General features: G+C 49.8%; 1 protein-coding gene across 1 annotated transcript in view; it reads right to left on the bottom strand.

Moving 5' to 3' along the window:
• Window positions 1-3,561: 3,561 nt before the first annotated feature.
• The window catches only part of PLXDC1 (plexin domain containing 1), a 65,619-nt gene continuing 43,095 nt past the window's right edge, over window positions 3,562-26,085 (bottom strand). Inside the window, 8 exon segments of the mRNA XM_079132031.1 lie at window positions 3,562-7,330; window positions 8,746-8,906; window positions 10,885-10,917; window positions 14,809-14,853; window positions 14,856-14,943; window positions 16,088-16,148; window positions 19,808-19,889; window positions 23,401-23,496. Of these exon segments, the coding sequence (XP_078988157.1) occupies window positions 7,211-7,330; window positions 8,746-8,906; window positions 10,885-10,917; window positions 14,809-14,853; window positions 14,856-14,943; window positions 16,088-16,148; window positions 19,808-19,889; window positions 23,401-23,496 (686 nt within the window). The 3' untranslated portion in view covers window positions 3,562-7,210.

Genomic DNA, 26,085 nt, shown 5'->3' with positions numbered 1-26,085 from the left:
CAACACCTCAAAGACTGGGTTCCTAGAAGACTGGGTGAACTGAGGGCCACCCCTCCCTAGGGCTCAGAGATGCAGATCTTCTGGAAGCTGAGGCAGTGGTGCCTCTTTCCTCCTAATTCTACTTCCTGGCTGGGAAGTGAGGCCTCCATGAAGGAAGGGACCAGGGCCCTTAAGAGAAAGTGTCCACGGCGTGGAGGGGAGGAGAGTGGCAGGCCCTGGCCTCAGGAACCAAAGCCGAGGGTCAAAGGCTGACTGACTTCCAGGTGCCGTGGCGTTGCCCGTGTGATCCAGCTGGTGACTTGAGTATCTTCCCACCACCACTGCTGCCTTGGTGATTTCAGAGGGCAAAAGGAAACGGACCTGGCCTTTGGCTGGAAGGAGGCTTTACCACTGCCCAGTTCTGTTGCCCCGCAGGGCCTTCGTCTCCAGAGGCAGAAGGTAGAGAGAGTGCAGCTGGGAGGCTTTCTCAGGGCCCACTCGGCTTGGTGGAGAGGAGCCCCAGGGAACAGAGAGGGGTGAAGGCAGGACCTCGAGGAGGAGTCCTTGGAGTTACACAGTGTTCCTGGGGAGAGGAAAGTCAAGGCAAAGTTGTGTGAGAGCAGCTGTCTGTGAGTTTAAAATGCCCCCTAGCGTGGGAGGGAGCTCAGTGGGGGAGCACTTGCTGAGCATGTGCAGGCTCTGGATCCATCCCCAGCATGGCGACAAAGAAAATAAAGTAAAATAAAAAAATTTAAAAAGGCGTCTAAATGGAGGGGACTGTAGCCAGGTCAGTAGAGGGAAAATTGGATCTAGTTTTCTAGAACACAAACAATAATAGATGTTGGCATGGATGTGGGGAAAAAGGCACACTCATACATTGCTGGTGGAGTTGCAAATTGGTGCAGCCACTCTGGAGCAGTGTGGAGATGCCTCAGAAAACTTGGAATGGACCCACTTTTTGACCCAGCTATCCCATGCCTCGGTTTCTACCCAAAGGACTTAAAATTAGCCTAGTACAGTAACACAGCCACATTGATGTTTACAGCAGCTCAATTCACAATAGCTAGATTGTGGAACCAATCTAGATGACCTTCAACAGATGAATGGATAAAGAAACTGTGGTACATATACACAATGGAATATTATTCAGCCATAAAGAAGAATATTATGGCATTTGCAGATAAATGGATGGAATTGGAGAATATCAAGCTAAGTGAAATAAGCCAGTCCCAAAAAACCAAAGGCTGAATGTTTTCCCTGATAAGTGGATGATGATATATAATGAGGGTGGGAGAGTGGGGGGTGAGAGAAGAATGAAGGAACTTTAGATTACCTAGAGGGAAATGAGAGGGTGGAGGGGGCGAGGGTATGAAAGATGGTGGAATGAGACAGACATCATTACCCTATGTACATGTATGATTACGCAAATGGTATGAATTTATATTGTGCACAACAATAGAAATGAAATTTGTACCCCATTTGTGTACAATGAATCAAGATGCAGTCTATAAAATTAAAAAAAATTTTAATTTATTTTGCGGCTGGGGTTTTAACTCAGGGGCTCTTTACATTAAGCTATATTTCCAACACTTTTTTTTTTTTTTTTTTACTTTTTTATTTTAAGACAGCATCTCACTAAGTTGTTTAGGGCCTCACTAAGTTGCTGAGTTTGGCCTCGAACTTTCAATCCTCCTGCCTCAGCCTCCTGAGTCAATGGAATTATAGGCACACACCACCATGCCACATCTTGGATCTGTGGTTTTTTTAAGGATGTTTCAACTTTTCTTAGTTTTACTGGACATGGCGAGTCTTGCTCTTTTGGACACTCCATCTGATCATGTAGTAGTTATAGAGAGAATACTGAAGCTGGAGGGGAAGGTGTGTTCACAAGGTTCTGTGAATATCTGATAAAAGTTATTGGCCTATATTCAAATGTCTTTTTTGTGTGTGTTTAGCTTTATAGAAAATGGTGGGCATAATTTAGCTCTCCCTAGGGACTAAATGTGAAAATATCCCATGAATATCAGGAAAAAAAAAAAAAAAAATGGACACCCTAAGGAATTTTTTCTGGTCATAGCAGTTCAGTAGAGCTTCTTCCACCTTCCTGCATCTGCAGCCCCATCCTGAGGAATGAAGGAAACTGCTGTCCTCATTCAAGAAGGGAAGTAATATGACCTGCTCATCGGGTGCTTCTGATTCTTCTGCGGGAGGGTCACTAGAGGGGCTCAGAATGAGGAGGCAGCAGTAGGTAAGGCATTTGCAAACTCCTGGGGCCACACAAAGAAACAGAAGATAAGCTCACAGTTCAGGAGCCAAGACTGAGGATCTGAAGACATCGCTATGCATCTCGTTGAGGATCTCTGCGGACCTGAAGGATTCTGTCGGGATGTCCGATCTGTTTCTCTACTAAACTGTGGCCGTGGGGTTCTGGCACTGCCCTGAGGTACACAGAGAACAACCTCAAATAGAAAGGTGGAGACCTGGTTTGGGGATTGTCTCTGTTTCTTACTAGCAAGTCACTTAATAGTAGTACCTGGCACTCTGTGGATGCTTAATGAATATCAATTGAATGAATAAATAAATAGGTAAAACACCTGTCTGAGCCCAGTTTCCCCATCTGGTAAATGGGGGGACAGTGCCTCTCTAACAAGGTAGAATTTTTTCTGAGATAGCACCTGTGTGTATCACACTGGGCTACTCACACACATGTTCTGATTCAGCAGGTCTGGGGAGGGTGGTCCTGTGTCCTGCATTTCCAACTGACCCCAAGGGTGCTGTGCAGACCGTGTACAAACACTTTAAATAGAAAGTGCTCAAGTACTTGAAATTGTTAACATAATTTCTTTCTTTCTTTCTTTCTTTTTTTTTTTTTTTTGTGGTGCTGGAGTTTGAACCCAGGGCCTTGTGCTTGACAGGCAAGCACTCTACCAACTGAGCTATAGCCTCAGGCCCAACATTGTTTCTTCAGTCAATGGGTTGGGAGATCTGTTCCAAGGATCCTGTGTCCCTGAGTGCTCTGGACTGCAGAGCCACCTGGGGTGCAGGATTTTCAGTGTGAGAAACAGGAAAGGCTTGGACTAATGAAAAAACAAGATGGTCACCTTACCAGGATAATGGAAGAGAATGAGATGCTTTGGTCTAATTTGCTGTGTGAACTGAAAACAAGAAGGTGAGGGTATTTACTGAGGGTCCTACCTAGGACCAAGGAGTTCAGCACTTCCTACTTCACAGAGGTGGAAACAGGCCAGAGAGGTTGGGTGGCTTGGCCCATGTCACACAGCTACTCAGGAGCAGGGCTGGGACCTAAGCTCCCACCTTCGGACTCCGTGTAGTTTAGCACCTCTTCACCCGTCCCCATTTTCTTTTCCAACAAATTTCTCTTTATTTGGCAAACACAGCATGTTTATTTATAAATTGGCTTGTTTGGAGCCTGAAATTTGGCATTGTTGACTTTGGCAGTGAGGAGTTCGAATTTTTCCTCTTTGTTTTGGTTTGCTAAACTATGTTTTGTGAGCAAAAACACAAAGTAATAAAACAAGAGGAGGCTGCTGAAGTTGTTCAAATGCAAAGCATCCAGAAATGTGACAGTATCAACTTACTCAGATTTATTTTGTATCTTTAGATAGTAGATTAAAAATGCATGAGGTTGACTTCCAGGGATTTACAAACCCAATATAAGTAAATAGCTGGGGTTGTTTCCCAAAATACTTTTCTTGGAGCTGGGGCAGGAGGTTGGGAAAAGTGCCCCTGATGGACCGGGGTCTGGTGGATGTCCATATGTTCCCAAGGTCAGGTCCTTGGTGAAGACGTCAGTCATCAGGACCAAGGCATGTGCACCCCAAATCCTTCGCATTTTCTTTTGTACACAACAGAGGTTGTAAGAGATTGTTGCCCCTAAAAAATTAACACTGGGAGTTCATATGAAGTATGAGAATATATTCCTTTTAGGACAGCGAGGGTCCCCTTAGGCCCTGGGTCCTCCTTGATGTGCTATAAATTCAGGTAGGTTTTTGTTGAGAGAAACACACAGCATTTGATCTGTGACCTTGATTCTTTTGGTGTAGGCGCTCATGGGCAGGGAGTCTGGCTGCAGCCCCTGAGCCCTGCTTCCTCCAGTCTGAGTCTGTTCTGGGACCTGGGAAAAGAGTCTCAACCCTGGCTACGGCCAGACGAATGGCTGGCTCAGGGGTGAATGCTGCCTTTGGAACATTGTGGCTGGCTGGCAGCTTTTGCCATTGTTTTAATTTAACAAACTCAGCAAGGGCTGAGCACAGCTACAGCCTTGTCCAATGATTTTTTAGAAATAAAATATGTGGGTGTGCGTGCACACACGGGGTGTGTGTGTGTGTCTGTGTGCTCGTGTGCGAGGGAGGAATGCGTGATGCAGGGGAGCCCTGATAAAACATACAATTTTAAACCATTGTCTTCCTGGGTCCATAAAGAACATTCATAATGACCAGAGGACAATTTTGTTTTGTTTTGTTTTGTTTTACCTCAGGCTCACGCTGAGACCTGAACAAGTGGCCTCTAGTGTCCCAGGGCCTCCTGGCCCAGGTGGGTGATACCTAATTATGGTCTGTGGGTGCTGGGGTTGACAGCTGGACTCACATGACTTGTGTCTTAGAATCAGAAACCCCAGGGGGCTTCCTGGACAAATCCACAGATCTAGGAGTGGCCAAATGAAGGGGGCTGAGGCTGTGCTCGCAGCCTGACTCTGGGCGCCCTCTTGAACTCGGTGGCTTCTGCAGTCTTCATATTCCCATTTTTCCTTTTGCTCTCTCAAGGGTTCTGATATAAAACAGAGCCTAAGACCTTCTGATAAAAAACAAAAAAACAAAACAAAACAAAACCTTCTGATCTCTGACAACATGGACAAATTCACAGTCCTATTTCACAGAGTTGAAGCTTCCTGTTGAGTGATGGGCTTTCATGGACTCCCACCCCTTAGGACACCCAAATACACCATGTAGAGAAGGCACCTGCCAGTCACCTGCTGTCCCTGGAGACGGAGTGGAAAGGCCTGGAAATCTGGTTGGTGGTGCGCAGCCTATGAGGTACTCCCTCACCTTGCTCGACGGTCAGTCAGACTGTCCGTCAGACTCCGAGTGGTGACCCTGAGACCCCTGTCTCCCTCTGGTCACTCCTCTTGAAGCAAATCGCTCACCACTGCTACCCAGTTAACCTGCTCTGAACCTTGGGGTCAAACACCTGGGTCTGTATAAGAAATACTTATCTTTTCAGAGACCCCAAGGATGGCCAGGGACCAGCATCAACTGTGAGGCGCTTGGCTCTGTGTTTTGGAAGCCTCGGTCTAAGTGTTTTGGCTTGAGAAATCCAGGGGCTGTTAACGTCCAGAGGCCTCTCTCAGTGACACATCTTCAGTTCTTTTTGCTCTCCAATAGCTCCACTGCCCTCGCCACTGACACCCCAGGGTCAGCAGGGTTTACTCTGGCCAGGGCCAAGGCCTCCTTTCTCCACCTGCAGTGGCTGGGGACAGAGGTGTCCCGCCTCACTGCACGCTCCTCCACTCTCAGTGTTCTTTCCCTTCAGGAATCCAGAATGAGTGACTGAACGCTGACTGGGAAAAAGTATGCTGGAGTTTGGGAGTGGGGCAAATGGTGCTGCCCACTGCTAGGCCACCGCAGGATCTTCCCGTCGGCCAATTTAGACTCATGGCCATCCTAGAGGTCTGGGTGCCAGGTCACTGTTGGGAGAGTAGATACCCATCTTTCTGTCTTCTGGAGTTTGCAAAGAACTCTGCTCTGCTGCATTGTCGTTTTTCTTTCTCAAATCCCCTCCCCTTCCCCCACTTCTCTCCCTTCTCCTGTTCATGAAACTGGGCTGAGATCCAGCTTGCCGACTCTGCTCGTTATTAGAGTCCTTGCTGCAGATAAACCACCAAGGAGCCGCTGGAAAACCATCAGTCAAGGCTTGGGATGTGTCCGGCTATTTGCACTGCCTACCCTCCCCCACACTGAATTGCTTGGTACTCTGACTTTTCCTTTGTAGCCTCTCTGTGACCTGCACAAAAGGGCGTGACTAACTGGAGATGGTGACTTAACATTTATTTGCTGTTTTTTTTTTTAACTTCAAATGAGGGTGAGTTCTAGATTTTAATTTCCAAAGCACTTCAGAAGCAACCCTGGCTCTTCCCTATAAACTAGGCTGAGTTAGGGAGTCTGAAATCCCTGCCCCCAAAACTTCTTGCAGAGCAGGGGAGATGGAGGGAACTTTCCAGGTCAAGGTCTTATGTAGAAAATTCTCCCTCCTGTGCCAGCTTCCTCTTCCCACCTGTCCTGGCAGCTTTGCTTCAACAGGATCTAACTGAAGATCCCTGCTGGGTGGGTGTCAACCAGTCCTCAAGCCCCCCCATTTGTCCCTAATGGCTATAGAAATCCAGTTCAGAGGAAGGAAAATATGAACCAAGCAAGCTCAGTCTTTGGAGGTACTTACTGCACTGACAGTAGTACAGGTCAGTGGGTAAGATGGGCACCAGACAGATTGCCAGAAAAAGGAGCCCCACATGGTACACACGGCTACCCACCCAGGCCAGCCAGGTGGAGGTTGGGTACAGGCGAGGGCAAAGCCTGGGCTGCAGGCTGCGCTTGCTCTGCTGCTGAGTCCCTGGGTTTCCCAGGAAAGGGCAAGGGAAGGGAGCGAAGTCTGAAGATGCAAATTTCTCCACAGCTTCTTTCTTTCCTCTTATTTGGCTTCTCTCCCATGATAACAAGTCCTAAGGGCTTAGAGCTTCACAGATGGAGAGAACCCCTTCTTCAGCTTCCAGAGCCACTGAAGCCTGGGCTAAGTCTGCTGCCTCCAGAGCCAGGAGGACCAGCTCGTGAGTCTATGGCCCTGGAACGCAGTCATCCTGCCCCAGGCTTTGTAGTCACCTGTGTTCTACACAGGAGGCTCACGAGGCTGGGAGCAGGGCGCAAGGCCACCTCCAGGTGGAGGTAGCTCTGGAACAGCTACAGAGATCATCGAGAGAAGCAGAGGGGAGACCCCTCGCATTAAACAGGATGAAATTAGGTGATCGTTCTTTTAAAAGCCCCACATGGTTGCTGTTCTGCCCCCTTGTTCTCTGGGGTGTGAGGGCTAAACTGCAGCTGGGCACCATAAGCCACCATCTCCTCTTCCCCGCCCAGGGTATGCTTGGCAAGGCCTGCAGAAGTTACTTCTCTGCTCTGCACAACTCATCTTTTCGGCTGTCCTGGGTTTTCCTGCCTGGCTCTCAGCACTGCTCAGCCTCCACGAAGCCCTCCTTCTCATGGCCTGCGGGCTCCACCTCAGTGTAGGTGGAGTGGTTGGGGTGGTTGCGGAACTTCATGGCTGGCCAGTGGTGAGGTCTCCGCTGCAGCAGGTTTGGGGGACAGAAACAGAATCAGCAGACATGATCTCTCCATGGGGACCCCACCCCCCAAGTGATAGTGCCATGACTCTCTCTTATAAGGATCCTAGGGGGCCCACTGGGCTCCAAGTGACAGTCAGGGCCACTCTCCCCAAAAGACTCCCACTGTCATCCCTTGACAACTGGAGTCAGTGTTTGGGAGGAGAATATTTTATCCCTCACTGTGTGGTCTACAGAACTCATGGCTTAAGCTTCAGCAACACAGGGTAGAGATCTGATGGAATGGGTCCCAGGTGACTGGAATGATCTGGGAGGCTCTGGAAATGCCAAGATAACCCCTCCAGACAGCACGGGTTCTGCATCAGAGGCAACTGGTGGGCTTACTGAAATGCAGATCCTGGGCCCACTTAGATCTACTCCATCAGAATCCCTGTGGCCTGGGGATCTGCAGTTCCCAGGTGATATCCAGGTAGGCTAAGACTTCAGAGACTGACTAGGACCCATAAGTTTGTCACCTCTGCAGGCGAGACTGGGGTGCCAGGAGGGCCATGGTTGTGCCCCTCTGAAAACCTTTGAAAAAATCCTTTTTAACAAAAAGGATCTCTGATAACTTAAGCACTTTTTTTTTTTTTTTTTTTTTTTAAACTTAAGCACTTTTAAGGAATTCCCAAAGGGTATCACCAGCTGGTGACCTTCAGGAGGGCAACGGCAGTATCTTATTTATCTTTGTGTCCTCAGTTCCTAGCAGAAACAATGGACATACTGTAAGCATTCAGTTGAATTCTATGGAATGAACTGTATCTTCTGGAAGCTAATAAACAGCTGAGAGTGGAGGGCTGGACAGGAGCTGCTGGACTCTGGCTCAGAGTGCTGGGAGTTGAGCCTTCCTTCCCACACCGCACTTCGGCTGGTCCCTCAGAATTCTGGGACATTCAAAACCGCAATATCCTCAACTAAAACTCCCAGAGAGCACAGCCCTCATTATCATTTCCACTTTTCATTTGTCATCTAAAAAAATCCAAAGAAGCAGCAAAAGAGGTTGGTTCTATTATGGCTCCAAATAAGTCCCAAGCCTGCAATTTGGGCATGAGAGACCATAAATCATTAGAGAATGGCTGCCCAGCCACTAAATGGGCTCTGTAGGATATTTTTGGCCTTCTTTCATTCCTCTGGGGACTTTCCTAATTTCACAAATGGGGAAATGAAAGCAGATGGGCTGTTCCACAGGGCCAGGGGGCCAAGGTGCTAAACCCTGGGGGTGATGGGCATAAAGGGCACCAGCCACTGAGAGATGTGCCAGGAGGGAGTTGGTGTAGGTTTCTCAGGTACATGATGGGTGAGGGATGAGCGGGGATAGGTGGGAACCACATAACTTGGGAATCCCTGATGCAGAAGCAGACGGCACATTCTACACTGACCTCAATGAAGAACAGCGCAGCATTGGAGTTGGGGTGGCTGTTGATGTAAATGCCAGCCAGGATGATGGCTGCCACCAGGAGGACAGCCAGCACAATGCCCACGATGGTGCCCAGGTGCACAGGGGGGCCCTTTGTCTTCGGGGATAGGTTGTCCTGGAGACCTGTGGAGAGACCATTAGGGCAGGGAGGGGCTGCAGAGCAGCAGGGAACATTGGGCCATGGAGTCTTGGGTTCAAACAAAGACCCAGAGATGAAAGTCCACAGGACCTTTGGGTCCACTTATCGAAAACATGGGAGAGGTGGGACAAAAGTGGTCAGAATTGTTAGGAGTGCAGCATTAATGTAGTTCTTAGCAACTTTCAGGTGGTTTTCCAAAATCACTTAAGAGTTGCCCAAATGTCTAACAAGATCATAAGGGAAGTTCCCTTGAACACCTGTGTCGCACAACCACCTTTAAGGAATTCACAAAGGCTATGTGATGGTTAAGAGCTTGGGATCTAGAATCCAGCTGCTTGAGTTCAAATCTATGCTCTGCCATGTACTAGCTGTGTGACCTTGCGCAAATTATTTGACCTCTCTGGGTCTCCACTATCGCTTCTGTAGAACAATAACAACAACAACAACAATAACTACTTAATAGGATTATAGTGACTGTTAAAATGAGATGTCATATCAATCACTGAAGACAAGTCCAGTGTCTCAGAAGACCTCGGTAAGTGTCAGCTATTACTATAACAAAGAACAACTTGTCACATTCCAAGACCAAATTGAGATGTCCTGGAGGGCTAGGGCAGGGTCTTATTCATCTTTGTGTCCTCAGCTCTTAGGAGTAATGGTCGACCTACAGTTGAACTCTATGGAATGGATTAGGCCCCCTGAAATCTAAGAGCCAGCAGGCACTCTCTGAGAACATGTCAGGATTTGAAATGTGTCCCAAGGCGGAGAGGAAGTTTCCATAGACCGTAGAGCTGGAAGCTCCTCCAGTCCAACCCTTTCTTATGTGACTGAGATCATGGAAACAGAGGTTAGGGATTTGCCCAAGGACACACCAGTCCAGGGCCAGCACTAAGCCGCCTGGTTCCCTGACATTATCTGGGGAGTGTGGAGATGACATGGTAGAGAAGACAGGTGAGCATGTCGGCCACAGAAATCTTGAGCCCTTTGTACCTGGCTAGCGGGCACAATGGGAGGCAACAGGGGGTGAGGGCTTTTAGTAGGGGGGCGTTCAAAATCATTGTCCTCCCCAGCCCCTGCTCTCTGTGGGACGTACTGTAAGCTCAGGACACAGGAGAGAAGCTGCCCAGCGCTGCAGTGCTTAACTAGTGCCTCCATGCCAGGAGGTGGGAAGAGCTGAGGTAACAAACCAGCCTTCCTGACCCACTGGCTACGAGCCTGCAGCCTGCTGCCACCCCGATGACTTCATGGGCAGGACCCGATGACTGGATGGTGTAGTCCCCTGACCCCAACACTCCCTCTGTCTCTCCTGCTGCCTGGGAGAGAAGCAATGGCTCTAACTGTACTGTCTTAAAAACCTTCTCTCCCGCTGGAATCAGAGAACAACCTCCAGCCTGCAGTCAGAAGGGTCTCCAGGCCCTGGCCTCACAGCAGCTGCAGCAGAGCTTGGCTGGCCCTGGGCGATGGGCAGGGGAGGAGGGCCCCCATCACCTCATCTTCCCAAGGCTGCAAAGAACCCACCTTCTGGCGCCCTGCAAAGTTTATTGTAGGACAACTCTGTGCTGCCGGCCAACCCACCAGGGAACGTAATGTCAGAGAGACGGTTTCCCCTCGCTGACTAGGAGGCCCAGGGGGAGGAGGGGCCACAGCCATGGGCCCCACCAGCCATGCCTGACCAGGCTCAGACTTTCCCCTCCTGCCTCTTCAGGGCAGCGACTATGCAAGAGCTGGAGGCCAGGAGGGACCGCTGGAGGATCTGGCTGAGACAGAAATGTTTGGGCAGACATGTTCCTTCCATCCTGGGGCCTGTGCTGAGGCCCCCTTGCCTTCCCACCCAGCAGGAGGCCTGGGCCATTCCTGCAGCGGCCTTACCCCCTCCTCTTTCCCACAAAGAGGCCCAGCGCGCCCTACTGGGCAGGGCAGGTCCAGGGGTATGAGGAAGAAGGCGGGCAGTTCTGTACTCACCATCTCCTGCGTAGGGGTTCAACTTAGTGTCATCTTCAAAGAGAGAAGACAGGAGGAGCAAGGTTAGTGGAATCACTATGCCTTTGTCTCCTTGGGTCTGGATGGGATTTTAGGGAGCTTCGGTTCAGCTGAAGTGCAGAGAGGGGAGGTGACTTGCTTAAAGTCTCACAGCAGTGTAAGGGTAGAAGGCCGGAGCAAGTTGGGCTGACTCCCCTGACAATTATTCATTCATTCAACAAATATTCATTGAGAATTTACCATGGGCTGAGCGCTAGGAGTGGGTGCTGGTGACACTGCAGGTAACTGACAGACGTGGTCCCTGCCCTCGGGGAGTCACAGGTGGGGAATGGAGGGCTCACACAACAACAGGGGTGCAGCAGTGGCAGAGCATATGCCTAGCATGGTCAAAATTAAGTAAACCTCACATGACGAGGCTCTCACCCAGACCACAAGTCACGGAAAGCTTCCTGGTGGGGCAGGGTGGTGGAGGGTGTGATTCTTGAATTATGAAGCGGGAACCGAAGAGGGTTATGGGTACAGACAAAGGCCCACAGTCAAAAGGAACTTGGTCAGTTGAGAAGTAGAAAACCAATTGGGCATAGTGGCACATGCCTGTAATTCCAACTCCTTGGGAGGCTGAGGAAGGAGGATCCAAGCCAGACTCTGCAACTTGGTAAGACCCTGTCTTAAAATGAAATAAAAAGAGATGGGGATGTACCTCAGTGGTAGAGTGATTGCCTAGCATGTGTTGGACCCTAGTTTAAAAAAAAAAAAAAAAAAAAAAAAGGGAAAAAAGGGAAACAGCAATTCTAAAAATTAAAAGGAAAATAAAATTCTAGATTTCTAAAGGTATTTTCTTCCAAAATTTTGATAAAGGTATTTGAGCGGACTTCAAACCTATTTTTTTAAACAGTAACTTACTTTTTTAATAACTTTATTTATTTATTTATATTTTTATGTAGTGCTGAGGATCAAACCCAGTGCCTCACCATGTGCTAGGCAAGTGCTTTACCACTGAGCCACAACCTCAGCCCTTCAAATCTATTTTGTTATTGCAAGTTGACAATAATGAATTGGCTGATAAAAACTGACCAAAGTACCTAAATAGCACTGGCATCTAAACTCGATTTAAAGGAACATAGAATCTAGGTCATTAAAATCAATTGCAACCTGGTCCGCACTTACCTCTGGTGGTAGAGGACATGGTGCCTGTCACAGTCCCTCCCATAGAGCTAGTGAAGGTGGCTTCACTGCGCCTAGAACAGCCTCTTGCCTACTCACTAAGTACTGGTTCCCAAATGCCATCTTGCCAGAACTCAAAGGAAGGCAAATGGTTCCCTAATTGATAGGCTGTGGTGTCATCTCATGACGATGCACAGAGGAAGAAACGCATGGAAGGTTTATCCCATGAGTGGTCATTTTTCCATAGTTACTTCTTGTGGCTACCAAGGTGTCTGCTGGCCACTCCTAAGATGAGCCCTTGCACTACATGCAGCTCTTCTGGGCTTTGTGCCAGTTATTTGCCCCTCAGAGGTGGTCTGGCCCACTGGAGTGGACAGCATTCAGTTGCAAGTGAAGAACTTAGAATCCAGCCCCCGGCCCCCTGCTCCCCTGCCCCTCTCTGGTCCCTGACTCTGCCCTGCCGAGGCAGGTCCCCCTAGATGGAGAGCTGCATCCCCTTGATTTATAACGTTTCCCTGTTACAAACTATACCACAAGATGAGCTGTACCAAGCAGACTCTATCCCACACCTGTCTCCTAAATGTCCTAGTGCAGGCTATAACCAGGAGGGCACCTGGCCCCAGTTCTGCTAAGATACCTTGAGAGCAGGGTGTGGGGGGGCAGTCATCATTAAAAGATCTTTATTTTGTGGTTCTGGGGATCAAACCCAGGGCCTTGAGCATGCTAGGCAAGCACTGTACCCCTAAGCCACATCTCCAGCCCCAAAGGTCTTCCAGGCCTGTTCCTTTTCAGGAGTGAGGCCCATTTCTGGCTTGGCAAGAGACACAGACAACAAAGGGCAAACAATTTGCTGTGAGGGACAGCCACCACAAGCAGTGACAGGGAGCGCTGGTCCCTTGAATTCTGAGTGAGTTACAAGTCAGGATTTAGATCAGACCTCAGATGCTGTGTCCTGGGCTCTCCATGCCCACCACAGCCACCCCTCCAGCCTCTCACACTGTGGCTCAAGCAGATGATTAAGTCCTAAGTGAGGTGGGGGAGCTGTCTGCAGCCCCTGCCCAGTGCTGGGCCCAGGGCGTGCTCTCTAAGCACAGGATGGACTGAGGGGAGACTGACCAAGGGTTGCTTCCTTCTAGTGGAGCTTCCCTTCACAGGAAGGTCACCCCGGTACTTGGCAGCTAACTTCCCAAGGGAAAGGTTTCTTTGTGCTTCCTCTTCTTTAATACCTGGAAGCAGCAGCACAGCTCTGCTCTCACTACCTGAGTCTGGAACCAGGTCCTTGCTATTTCCAGGCAGCCTCGGAGTGACGAAGCCACCTGAATCTGCTTCACGTGTCCACCTTTGGCTCTAATCCTGTACCCTGAGTTGACACCAACCATTTCCATGTCTTCCAGTACTAAAAAGGCTGTGTGTCACGGGGAAGAGTGCTGGCCTTTGCAGCCAGATGAGACCTGACTCCATCTCTTCCTGGTTGGGTGCCCAGGACAAGTCATCTATCTCTCTGAGCCTTAGTGTCTTCTTTATAAAATGGAGACCATACAATCAATATCCAGAATTTTTAGGACGACTGAATATTAATTTGTGCATGACTTTAGCAACCTACCCTCACATAGCCAGTCCCCCAAGATATTAACTCTTTCTCTCATGTCTATTCTCCTCTATGACTACCGCTCTGGCTAGGAGACCCTGACTAGTTCTCCAGTTCACTGGGTAATGTTTAGAAAGCAGTGGGCACTTCATGTAGGCCGGAATAGGACCTACTTTGCCCCTTATAAACTATTTCCTTACTATAAAAAGGATCGTGGCTAAATATTTTAAAATATTAACTCTTTTCTTCTTTCTTCCTTTCTGCTATTCCTTCCAAGCAGGTTGTTTGGCTTAGATGAGGCTGTAAGAGCTCATAATCTTTCAGTCTTTCCTTAAGGGAAAGGACTTTCAAATCTGGATGAGATGTATTGGAAAAGGTAAGAGAGGAATTCTCAGAGATAAGCAAATAATCCTGGAGGAGTTTGAGAGAAACTAAAAGATCTGGGGGCTCCTGTACTTGGAGGAGGTGGCACAGGGCCTCCAGGGGGCGGGAGCAGAACTACCCATGACCTCTGGCAGTTTCAGCCAGAGGCCTCAAGATAGCAAAGAAGCCCCGGGACTGTCAGGTAGGAATAGGCAGGATGAACCCCCGATGGAGGACATCAGAGGCCCACTGGGAGCCTCTGCTGGAGCAGGGAACAAGGCCAGAAGAGCTGAGGAGAAATTACCACTGCGTCTGCCAATTAGGGCCTGAGAGCCAGAAGTAAAGTTAAGTTACAGAAAAATCAGGCAACCTTTCTCTCACCTCTTAGTGTATGGACTTAAATTCAAACCTGCTGCAAGAATGAGACCTCCCAGCACCTTGAGGATTACTATCAAGATTAACTGAGGTTAAAAAAAAGAAAAAGATTAACAGAGGTGACAAATAGAATATACCTGGCACTGGGCCGGGACATTAATTCTCTCCTCTCCACAGTGAATTCCATCCCATTGCTCTGATGCCGGCCAGCATGGTGGTTAGAACCCGGGAGTGGTGCATTCTAAGCCCGCCTCTGCTGCTCACCAGCAAGCCAGCTAAGCTCTCTGGGCTTTAGTCCAGCTGTAAGAGGGCAGGCCAAGCCTGTCCCATGAGATGGTCCCTATGAGGGCCAGCAAGTTCTCCAGGCAATGGTTCTTCCCAGGTCCCTCCCCAGCCTACCTCAGCTCCCGCCTTACCTTCCGTGGTGAGGCTGTCAATGAAGAGGGAGGAGGAGGTGGTGTGAGGTCACCATCCAAGGGGCGCAAGGAGCTGTCAGGGGAGGCCGAGTAGTGGTCCTCATCCTGGAAGTCCTCGCATGTGCTGCCCTCTGCCTAAAAGAGAGACCCAGCCCTGCTGCCTGGCTAGAGTTGGGCCCTTAATACATTTAAACTTTCCACTAGTTGGGAAGCTGAGATGAAGGGTCGCTTGAGCCCAGGAGTTCAGGTCAGCCAGGGCAATCTAGGAGACTCCAGTTCACAAAAGAAGGAAAAGAAAAGAAAACAAACAAACAAACAAAAAAAACCCTTTATTTATCCTAAAATTGATTTATTTACAGGGCAATATATCTATCAGTCAGCTGCTTCAAATTCTTACTCATGCAAGGAGCTGAGATGCCAATCTTGAATAAATAGAGCAAATCTGAATATTCAGCACAGCCAACATCAGAAAGTGGAGGTTGGACAGTTTTTTTTTTTTTTTAATAAAGGCCAGAAAAAGACGTTAACATGCGACCCAGACTAATAAAAGAGGCCGAGGGGGTTCATGTTTTAAATGCTGATCCAGCACCTAGTAGCTGTGCGAGGCAGCCAGCTCATTCCATTACCCCCTCTGATCAAGAGGGGACTGGCCTCCAGCTTCAAGGTCAAGTTAAATAAGAGCAAGTGTAGGAGCAGCACAGCACAGTGCTTACCCTGCAAAAGGAGAAAAGAGGAGGGCTGCAAAGAAATTCTTGGAGAGAACTCTGTGCTAGCCCAGGATGAGAACAGGATGCTCCCCACCAAGAATCAGTGGTGAGTATGCTGGAAGTTCTAGCAATGAGAAGGAACCTGTAAGAGATTCTACATGGGTGGGGCCTAGAAAGACCCCTCCACACCCCCAGGATGATCGCCTCCCTCAAAAGCCAGAGGCCTAGAGCCTCGGCAGGTGCAGGTCAGCAGGTGCACAGCCTCTGGAGGAGCCAGCTGGGCTGAGGCCATGCTTCTGCAGGGACCAAAAGAGTTCCTGAGGAGCTGCTGCTCAAAGCCAGTCACCAGACGTGTTGTCTTAGGGACACACAGAGCCTTCTAAAACCTTCCAATGTGGTCTAATTAATTGGTTCAGAGTAATCTGGAAAACAAATCTTAGCAGGAGGAGGGAATAAAGGCAGCATGGGCTAAAGACCTGGAGAAGAGCTACCTGGGGAGGGGCCTGCTGGCAGACCTCCTTCCCCTCGCTGGCGCAGGGGCCACGCCACAGCAGATCACACCTGGTTCTCACCTCTTGGGCACAGCCGTAGGCCAACCACTCCTGACGATAGCGGTCAAAGCCACTAGAGCACCTGCAAGGGAACCAAAATGTTAGAGAGGTGAGGGGACCAGCAGAGAAGCCCTCCACTTTCATGTCCTCTATTCAGTACGTCTCTGATGACAGTGAGGAGAGGCTCAACTCACGGGCTGGGGTGGTCAAGCTCCCCAGGTACAGGGGAAGATGTTTGTGTATCCCCACCTTTCTTATGACCAGCTCTCAGGGATCAAGACCACATCTGCCCAGATGTGTGTGTCTGCTGGGATGCATGACCTCTAATGACTTTAAGTCTGTTTGTTACCACGGCATGGCTGGAACTGGAGGAATTCACGCTCATTCACCAGGCTCCCCATCATTCAGCAGCCTCCACTCAGAAGCAGAGGCTGGGCCAAAGGTGGGCATCAGCAGAGCTGGACAACATCTCCCTGTGTGAGCATTACAGGGCAGAAATGAGGGTTCTGCCAGAGGCTGGGAGTTATTAAAAACTGGCTGACAAGGGTCTCTGGAGAGGACACTGTGCAGCTCAGCTGGGCCGGAAGAGACCAAGTTTCTCCCTAGGGAAAGGGTGGGGGCACAAGGATGAACCAGAGAATGTTCTCCACGGCCTCAGGCTCAAATTTCCATTCTTCACTCTTTGGTGCCAGGGGAAGCCAGCAAACCCTACTTGAGTTCAGGGACATTTGCACCGGCAGAATAATATCCTGAACCACCAGGGCAGAAAAAGAATTCCCAGGACCTTAACTCCACATCAGCAGCCCCTGCGCATTAGGCCAGAGATGAGGTTTTCGGAGGACCTCCAGTCTTTCCTTCCAGAGAGGACTCCGTATGTTCCAAGCTGCTTCTCCTGAGCAGGGGTGGCTGCACTGCACCAGCCACAGGCTCCTTCTCTCAGGCCCTCCAGGACCACAACTTGGGGGATGGAGGATAAGGGCAGTTATTAGAACCTGGGGACTAAAGTTTCTTTTAGATCAGGCCAACTGATTCTTTCAAGGATTAAGCCTCCATTGTAGGTCTAAGGTTTAGAATGCGACCTACATTCTAACACAGACTCAAAGAAGGGCATGAGAAATGGCCATTCACTGGGTGTCTCTTGAACATCAGGTGCTGCCCCAGACACGGGGCATCTCTCCCATGCACCATCTCCTGGGACCCTCACAATGATGATGCAAGGACTATGACCATTATTTCCTAAGCTAATCCAGGACCTGAGGTCACCCTTAGACTCCAGATGGGCCTTGGGGGCTATTTTAGGATGATAAAAAGATACCTTCCATGGTAAGTGAAATCGTCTAAATCAGATCCAGCCACGAGCCAGGAGGGGGGAGCCCAGGAGGCTGCAGAGGGCTGAGCAGGTGAAGGAGAGGGGAGAGGAGAACCTGGGGATCCCCACTCTACCAGTCCTGTCCTCTTCCTCCATAGGAACCTGGGGTCAGCTCTCATTTGGAGCCAAGGATCTAAAGAGCTGGTAGGAAGGGCACGCATTAGAGTGAGCCCGGGGGTGTCTGGGGATGGATGGTTTGTGGCCCATGTGACCCTCATGCTCTCTAATGGAGTCTCTCTGTGCTGGACTGACTTAACCCCAGCAGGGCAGAGTCCACACCCAGAGCCTGTCCTTCCCCGCCTGACTGGCCGGTTCTGCTGAGGCAGGCCTCCCGGTCACGTCATGCTCTCTGAGTCTGGGCGTGGCCGCTAAATGGGGCTGTGGTGATACAAGGGTTTTGCTTTCGTCTGGCCCACTTTGCAGTTCCCATGGCTCAGTTTGTGCTGAGTCACGCGGTGGCAGCCAGCCCCAGGATCCCAGGGCTCTTCTCAGGTCATCTAGAGCGTCTCCCCGTCATGGAGACAGCGGTTCACTTTGAAAGCGCACAAGACGAAACACTCCAAAAATCAGACTCCTGGGATTCTGGTCCCAGCGGATCAGATTCTGTGGATTGTGGTCGGAGGAGGAGGGAATCTGGTTTTTAACAAGCCCTCCAGGTGATTCTGAAAGACTCGGTGGGCAGAGGACTCTGCCAAGCTCCTGTTCGGAACCAACCAGTTAGTTGACCAGCCTCATCTCCACAAATTCTGAGGCTGAAATTGCCTTTCCTGCCAAGACCCCTGGGTGCTTTGTAAAAATGCTGTTTGGCACTTGGGGAGTTTAAATAACAGTGTTTCCCTCACCCACATCCCCCCGATTCACATAATGCCACCCCATTTTACAGGGTAAACACACTGATGGCCCAGGAGAATGCACGAAGGTCCAGCTGGTGGGAAGAGCACCTGAGAGGCCTGATAAGCCCACCTCTTCCCCTGCGAGTGGAGCCATCCTGTCCCCGAGCATAGCAGGCTGACTGCGGAGGCCAGGGCTTCTATTTCTGCTCAGGGATGTTGGAAAGGAGCAGAGGGAACGCTGACAGCTGCATGGCAGCTGCATAGGAACTCGGAGACTGTAATTTTGCCATTTTCAAGATTGCCTTCAATAATAAAATTATGGCATTTGCAGGCAAATGGATGAAATTGGAGAATATCATGTTAAGTGAGATAAGCCAATCTCAAAAAACCAAAAGAGGAATGATCTCACTGATAAGCGGATGATGACACTTAATGCGGGGTGGGAGGGGGACAAGAATGGAGGAAGGAGGGACTGTATAGAGGGAAAAGAGGGGTGGGAGGGGTGGGGGAAGGAAAAAAAAATAATGGAATGAATCAAACATCATTACTCTATGTAAACTTATGAATATACAAATGGTATGCTGTTACTCCATGTACAAAGAGAAACAACATGTATCCCATTTGTTTACAATAAAAATAAATTAAAAAAAAAAAAAAAAAGATTGCCTTCAAGGCTCTCGGGGTTCCTAGGGCTTCCCACTCATACGAGAGCCCTGGTCCCCACAGGAATCCTTTTTCCCCCTCCTGCCATTTATTTATCTTGGACAGGAGATCAGAGCTTGAATTATAAATCTAATCTGCAAGGAAGTGATTTTAGAATAAGGAGTAGAAGATAAGTTGGGTTGAAGGACTTCAGCTCTGAAACTGGATCTCACCCAGAATTTTCTGTGCTTCCAAACTCAAGCATGCAGTGGTGTAGCCTCCCTCAACTTTCTGTGGATGCCCACAGTGTCACACCCCTGGTTTTCAGGAAACACTGTTGCAACCCAAGAAAGACTTGAGGTGGTGTTTTGGGGTCACAGGGCTCTCATCCAGAGGCAGTGGGTCTTCAGCTCATGGCCTGTCTCTGAGCTTGGAGTTCTCACACTTGTTTGTAGATGAGGCACTATGTTAAAATGCTGGCTCCTGGGTCCCCTTCCAGAGACCCCAGGATTCTGCATGCTTCACAGGAGATCTCAGTGACCCTGGGATGACCACAGCTGAGGCCTACTCTTTGAGAAGTCCTGCTCTAGAACCAACACCCTCACACCCTTCCTGGGTGTGAGGAGGTGTTTATAGCAGCTGGAATCCCTAAATGGTCTTCCAGAAGCTTAGCGTCACCCCAGGCCTCACCCTGCCACACGAACACCTTGGTCAGGTACAAGCCTCAGGGAGAAACTCTCTCCTGAGACATTCTTGTCCTGATGGTCAGAGAGGCACTGAGCAGAGAGCCTCCTGCTGGCAGACAGGCCCTGCGGCCTGAGGCAAGAGTGGGGCTTTGCCTCTGTTCTTCCTCCATGGTCCGCTTATGAGATTCAGTACATGACCCTGGGCACAAACCTCTGCAGGACATGGCACCAGCTGCAGTTGAAGGTCAGGTCTGAGGACATGCAGGTGTCACAGCTCCGATGCTGCAAGCAAGCTGCAAGAGAGGAGGCAGTGGAGGCTGAGCATCAGGACAATTCCACGGGCTTTATAGAGTCCAACTCCTGAGTTTTGGGTCCTTCCAGAACAACGGAGTCCCTGACTTAACAGGGACGCTCAAGGTCATTATTGCTATCCTCACTTCAGTCCAGCCCGTCTCCCTTCTTTCCTTCCCTCCTTCCATAACCCAGGAGGTCAGGTCCTGAGCTGGTGCTGGGGGCTCTACAGCAAGACCTAATCCCTGCCTTGAGGCTTACAGTCATAAGAGCAGACAGACGCTAAACAGACACACAAACAAAAACAACTACAAGTTGCATGTGGTGGTGCCTCCTTTTAATCCCAGCAACTCAGGAGGCTGAAGCAGGAGAATCACAAGTTTGAGGCCAGCCTCAGCAACTTAGTGAGACCCTGTCTCCAAATAAAAAATAAAAAGGGCTGGGTATGTGGTTCAGTGGTAAAGAGCCCCTGGGCTCAATTCCCAGTACCAAAACAAACAAAAAACATTACTGAGTGTTTACTGGTGCTGGGCAGTCCTGGATGATGGAGACCCAGTGATGAGCAGAAAAAGAGGAGATGCCCACAAATGGATAGACAAGTCTGCCTCAGGGCTTCTGTGGTGAGAGGGGCTGAAGAAAAAGTAGAACAGGACAGGAAGGCAGGAGAGTGGGGATGGGAGCTGCTTAGGGAGGCTAATGCAGGCCCTGGAGGGGAGAGCCTTTGGGCAGAGGATGAGCAGGGAGGGAGGGAGTGGGCAACTCTCCCAGGGGAGGAAAAGTTCAGGCAGAAGCGTCTGGTGTGCATGGCCCGGGGTGGTCCCAGGGCAGACAGAACCCCTAAGAGGCTGCACAGAGGAGAGATGCCAAAGCAGCAAAGAATAAGGAGAGAGCCGCTGCTGGGGCCAGCCCAGGGCAGAGAAGGAGCAGTGCAGGCTGCTGGAGGGCACATGGGGACCCTTCTTTCACTGCTCAGCCAGAGGAGCAGAGACGCCTGGGGAGCAGGGGGCCGGGGGCTGGATTCTAAGTTCTTCGCTTGCAACTGAATGCTGCCTGCTCCAGAGGGCCAGACCACCTCTGAGGGGCAAATAACTGGCACAAAGCCCAGAAGAGCTGCATGTAGTGCAAGGGCTCATCTTAGGAGTGGCCAGCAGACACCTTGGTAGCCACAAGAAGTAACTATGGAAAAATGACCACTCATTCGATAAACATTCCTTGCGTTTCTTCCTCTGTGCATTGTCATGAGATGACACCACAGCCTATCAATTAGGGAACCATTTGCTTCCATGGAGTTCTGGCAAGATGGCATTTAGGAACCAGTTCTTGGTGAATAGGCAAGAGGCTGTTGTGGGCACAGTGAAACCACCTTCAGTGGCTCTATGGGAGGGACAGGCAGTTGGCAGCACTGTGTCCATTTGTCTACCATGGTGGATGGAAAGCCAGGAGCAGGAAATAAGCAGGTACTGCCCTGCGGTGGGGCGGGGCAGCGTGCTCTCTATTTCCCTCCCTGGTGTACCCAAGGGGCCTAGAGTGCCCAGCATGTGCTATGTAGAATCCACAAGGATGTGCTCTTCTTATTCCCATTTTACAGAGGAAGGAACTGAGGCCTGGAGAGAGCCATGAAGCTTAAAGTGGCAGGTCTGGGTCTGAGCCAGGGTCTGTGTGGACCTAGAGCCAGAACCCAGCCTCTCAGTTCCCCAGTGGGTCCCTCCTGCCTCTGCCCCCAGCCTCACCCCAGGCTACTTTTCCATGACTGTCTCCTAGAAGAGGAGCCAGGAGGGACCCACCATGGAGTATGATGGCTTAAAGATAAGCCATCCACATTTTTGGAAGTATCTGGGATAAGAACACAGTGCCACACCCAAAATGTAATGGAGAAGCTGAGGGATGAAGAGTTTTCTCCCAACAAAGCCAGCTGGCCTCCTACATGGGCAGCCACACAGGAGTCTATGGCCTTGCCATTCTCGGTGACTCTGGAGGTCCCTGAACGACTCTAGCCACACTGGCCATGACGAAACCCTCTGGAGCCTTGTGGGATGTTCACAATGCCTATTGACCTGCATCTCATTTCTGATGTCCTGTATGCTATTAAATGCTGAATTCACTGGCGTCCTGCAGTGGCTTAACTAAACAGTCTCAGAAATGCATTCCCACACCAGGCACGGTGGTACGTGCCTGAAATCTCGGCACCTTGGAAGGCTGAGGCAGAAGGATCGTGAGTTCAAAGCCAGGCTCAGCAACTTATGAAGACCCTGGGGCTGGGATGTGGTTCAGTGGTTAAGCAACTGGGTTCGATCCCTGTTACCAAAAAAAAAAAAAAAAAAAAAAAAGGCATTCCTAGGCCAGCTTATGACTTCCACCTAGGCAGTTAACCCTGGCCTTGGATGTCCTTGCTCTTCACTGCAGCTTAATCCAAGTTTTAGGACTTGAAGTTTGTCCTTACCAGTCCCTGAGGAGTCCCTGAGGAATCCCTGTTTCTCAGGCCCAGGACTCCTGCCTCCTTAGAAAGTGACTGGGTTGGTGGGTGGGTCTGTGACCCACAAAGTATCTTAGCCCTGGGACTCCCTGGTGTCTGGGTCCTTTCCCTTTTCCAGGGGAAGATACCGGCTGAGCCCAGGCTGAGACATGGCCTGGCATTCAGGACCAACCCTTCCTCCTTCTCCTTTTCTTTTTCTATCCCCTGCCCCCAGGAAGGAGGAGGAAGGAGGAGAAAGGGAAGCAAGAAATGTCACGGAAGGCAGGCAGGCCATGGCTTCAGAAGGAAGCTGGGAGGAACGCTGAGACGAGAGAGGGAATTAAAAGCCTCTTAAGAATATCAGAATATGGGGCTGGGGACATAGCTCAGTTGGTAGAGTGCTTGCCTGCATGCACAAGGCCCTGCGTTCAACCCCCAGCACCACTGGGGATAAAAAAACAAAAAACAAAAGAGGAAGTGCTGTCCTCCTTCCTTCAGCCCCTCAGCTGCCCTGACCACATCCCAAAGAGCACCAAAAGCTAGTCCTAAGGGGTCCACAGTGTCAGGGGGCCTTGGTCACGTGTGTCTTCAACTCTAAGTGAGCAAGTTTTTGGAGGGCTTCTGCCTAAATCTTTTTACTGCCTTCTGCCCAGGGACTCCAGCATCACTTCCTCTAAGGAAATTTTAATGACAAACCATGGATTGTTCAGTTTCTGGGTTATTTTTCTTTGGGGCTATCTAAGCATTCTCAGGGGTATATCCCTCTGGGGTTTCAATTATACATAAATAACAATAGCTGTCATATACCAGGCGAAACACACTCCAGGCCTGGGAGTTACCAGTGAATGTCAGAGCTGTCATTTCTGGTTCTAGTCCTTACCACAGCTCTGGGAGGGAGGTGTTGGGGCCAGGTTACAGAGGAGAAAGGGAGGCCCAGAGAAGTTAGGTGACTGTAACCCCAGAGCTCAGTGGTGGGTCTGGCCATGAACCCTGTCTGTTAACTTTGAAGCAGGTTCCAAGATGGTGGAATGCCCCCGTCCGTGGGAATAACCCCCACTCACTTGGCAATGGGGTGAACTCCACGGCCGACGTGCTGGTGATCTTGCTGGAGTCCAGCTCCACCCGGTGGTATTCAAAGATCGTCCTTCGACGTGATTCTGAAACAGAGGCAAAGCCTGTTGTCAGAAGCCTGTCACAGCCAGAGGGCTTAGTATGCAGCCACTGAGGGAGGAAGTCAACCCACCAACGTGGGAGAGACAAGAGGACAGGAGCTGACCTTGAGAGGAGAGCCTTCTGTCACATGCAGGTTAAACTACCACCACAGAGGCTTGGCTGCTCCTGGGGTGAGAAGATGGGGACTCTTCTGCTGCTACGTGCCTCTGGGCCATCACAGTGCCGTTCCCTGATCCACAATGTTCTTTCACCCTTATCTCCTTGTCTAGCTCACTCATGCAGATCCTGCTTCCTCTGAGTGGCACCTCTTGGCCAGTTCCCTCCTGTTCCCACTCAGGCCATGTGTCCTCTTCCCACTGTACTCACCATGTCGTACAGACCTTCCAGGTATTAGATTGTGAGCCTCTGGTCCTGCACCTGACCCACAGTGAGTGCTCTGCTAAAGTCTCGCTCCACTTCGCTGACTCCTCTCTCTTCCTGGATGGAGGCCTGAGCAAGGTTCAGGGCCTGGAGCCACTCTTAAGTCCTACCTTGATCCCTGCAGAAACTTCCCTCAGTACTTCAGAGTCAGAAGACCCAAGTTCTGATTTGAGTTCTGCTCCTGACTTGCTAGCTAACCTTGGGTAAGTCAGTGGAGCCTCAGTTTCTTGTCTGTGAAGTAGGAAGATGGAGCTACTTGCCACACACCTTTGGGAGGAAGAAACTGGAACTGTAGATGAAAATATTTGCCTTAAAATGGCCATCTTAAATGAGCTGATATTTCCCACAATGCTACCATGTCAACTCAAGAACCAGGATTTGGAGTTGGTTTCCTCTGATTCTACAAGGCAGGCAGCCAGCAGCTGAACTTCCCCACAAGGAGAAAGGGCACTTAGTGTGTGGTCTTTCCAATGCCCTTCCTCTTTCTGGAAACAACATTCCTTTCAGGGAAACTGTGCCCAGCGCACTGGAGGTGCTGTCTTCCATGATCCGACCTCACAGTGATTGGTTCAGGGCTGGGTGACAGATTTGAGATGAACCAATCAGAAATCTTCCCTGAGACTTTTTTCAACTAACCAAGCCCATGAATGAGAGTGTTTACAGTCATCTTATGGGGAATAAAGCCATTTTATGAAAAGAAACAGGAAGTACTAGTGATGTTCCAAGACTTTCCCTGGCCCCTATCTTCCCAGACGTTCAGCCCTTCATTTAGTTCTTCTGAGTACTTCAGTATTTCCCAATGCACTCTACTTCCTGGTTAAGCTAGTTTGGATTGGGTTTTTAGTATTAGAAGCCCAGAGTAAGTAGGGAAATGTTCCTCACTCAACTCTAGATGGTTTCTAAATTTCCCAAAGGAACAGGAGAGCTACCATGTAAGGGAGGGCATCTAGTGCAAGTGCTGGGTGCCCTATTCCTCACCCTTCCTCCTGTAGGAAGAATATAGGGGAGCATCCACTGTTTAGCAGAATATCTCAGCTGTATGACATCACTTACTTATCCTCAATCTCAGAATAGTTCCCTCCTACTTAACCCAGGATTGAACCCCCGTAGGTCTGAAGCCAAAGTTCACTCTTTCCCCATCACACCACAGTGCCCTGTTGAAGGTCCTGGTGGACCCTGGGCCCTTGAAGCATTCAAGTCTGTACAACATCATTCTAACCAATGAGAAGGAAACTGCTCTGGCATTGGTGCTAGCAAAGGTCCCCAGAACTAAATAGAGACCTGAGCTTGAAATGTTGGTACTGCCCATCCCACTTTTCTAGGGGAATCCATCTGATACCCATGAATTGGTTACAGCTCTGAGCTAGATAGGAAGGGGAAGGGAGTTGGGAGAACTGATTGAGACATGGAGGAAGAGAAGCCCTGCACTAAGAATGACTTCAAAGGAAGGGGGAATGTCGGGGTTACTGTGACCAGGCAGATAGCTCTGTCCTTACCATCTGGGTGACCTTGGATGAGGGACATAGGCTTCATGAACTGCACCCAGAAATGAGACTAGTCATCTTCTACATGGGGTTGTTTTGAAAATTAGGCTACTTATATACATAAAGCACCTGGACCCCAAGAGCCACTTAATACATGAGTCCCTCTTTCCTCTCAATCCCAGCTCATGTGTGTGTGTATGTGTGTGTGTGAGAGTGTGTGTGTGTGTGTTTGTTACTGGAGATGGAACCCAGGGCCTCATACATGCTACACAAATGTTTACCATTGAGCTACAGCCTCAACCCTCATGAAATTTTATTTTTGAAACAGGGTCTCGCTATGTTGCTGAGGCTGGCCTTGAACTTGCAGTCCTTCTGCCTCCGCCTCCTGGGTAGCTGGGATTATAGAGCATGCGCCACCATGCCTGCTTTTTTGCTTTTCATGTAGCTGAGAATTCAGGGCACTTCCAGCAACTCCTAACCCTTAAACTCCTCCCTAAACAAAGTTTAATTTATAAACTTGAACATGGAGAGAAAGGATACCTCATTTCTTTCCCTTCCCCCGCACCTCTCTCTCAGCATGCTTCCTGTCTAAGACTCTAGTGGGCCCTGCAGCCCCACCACTGTGGAGGTTGCTGTGGACAGAGTGGAGATCCTCCATAGAGGTGTCTG

The sequence above is a fragment of the Sciurus vulgaris genome, assembly GCF_902686455.1.
Source record: "Sciurus vulgaris genome assembly, chromosome: 3".
In the NCBI taxonomy this organism is placed as follows: domain Eukaryota; kingdom Metazoa; phylum Chordata; class Mammalia; order Rodentia; family Sciuridae; genus Sciurus; species Sciurus vulgaris.
This window is presented reverse-complemented; position numbering and strand designations above follow the sequence as displayed.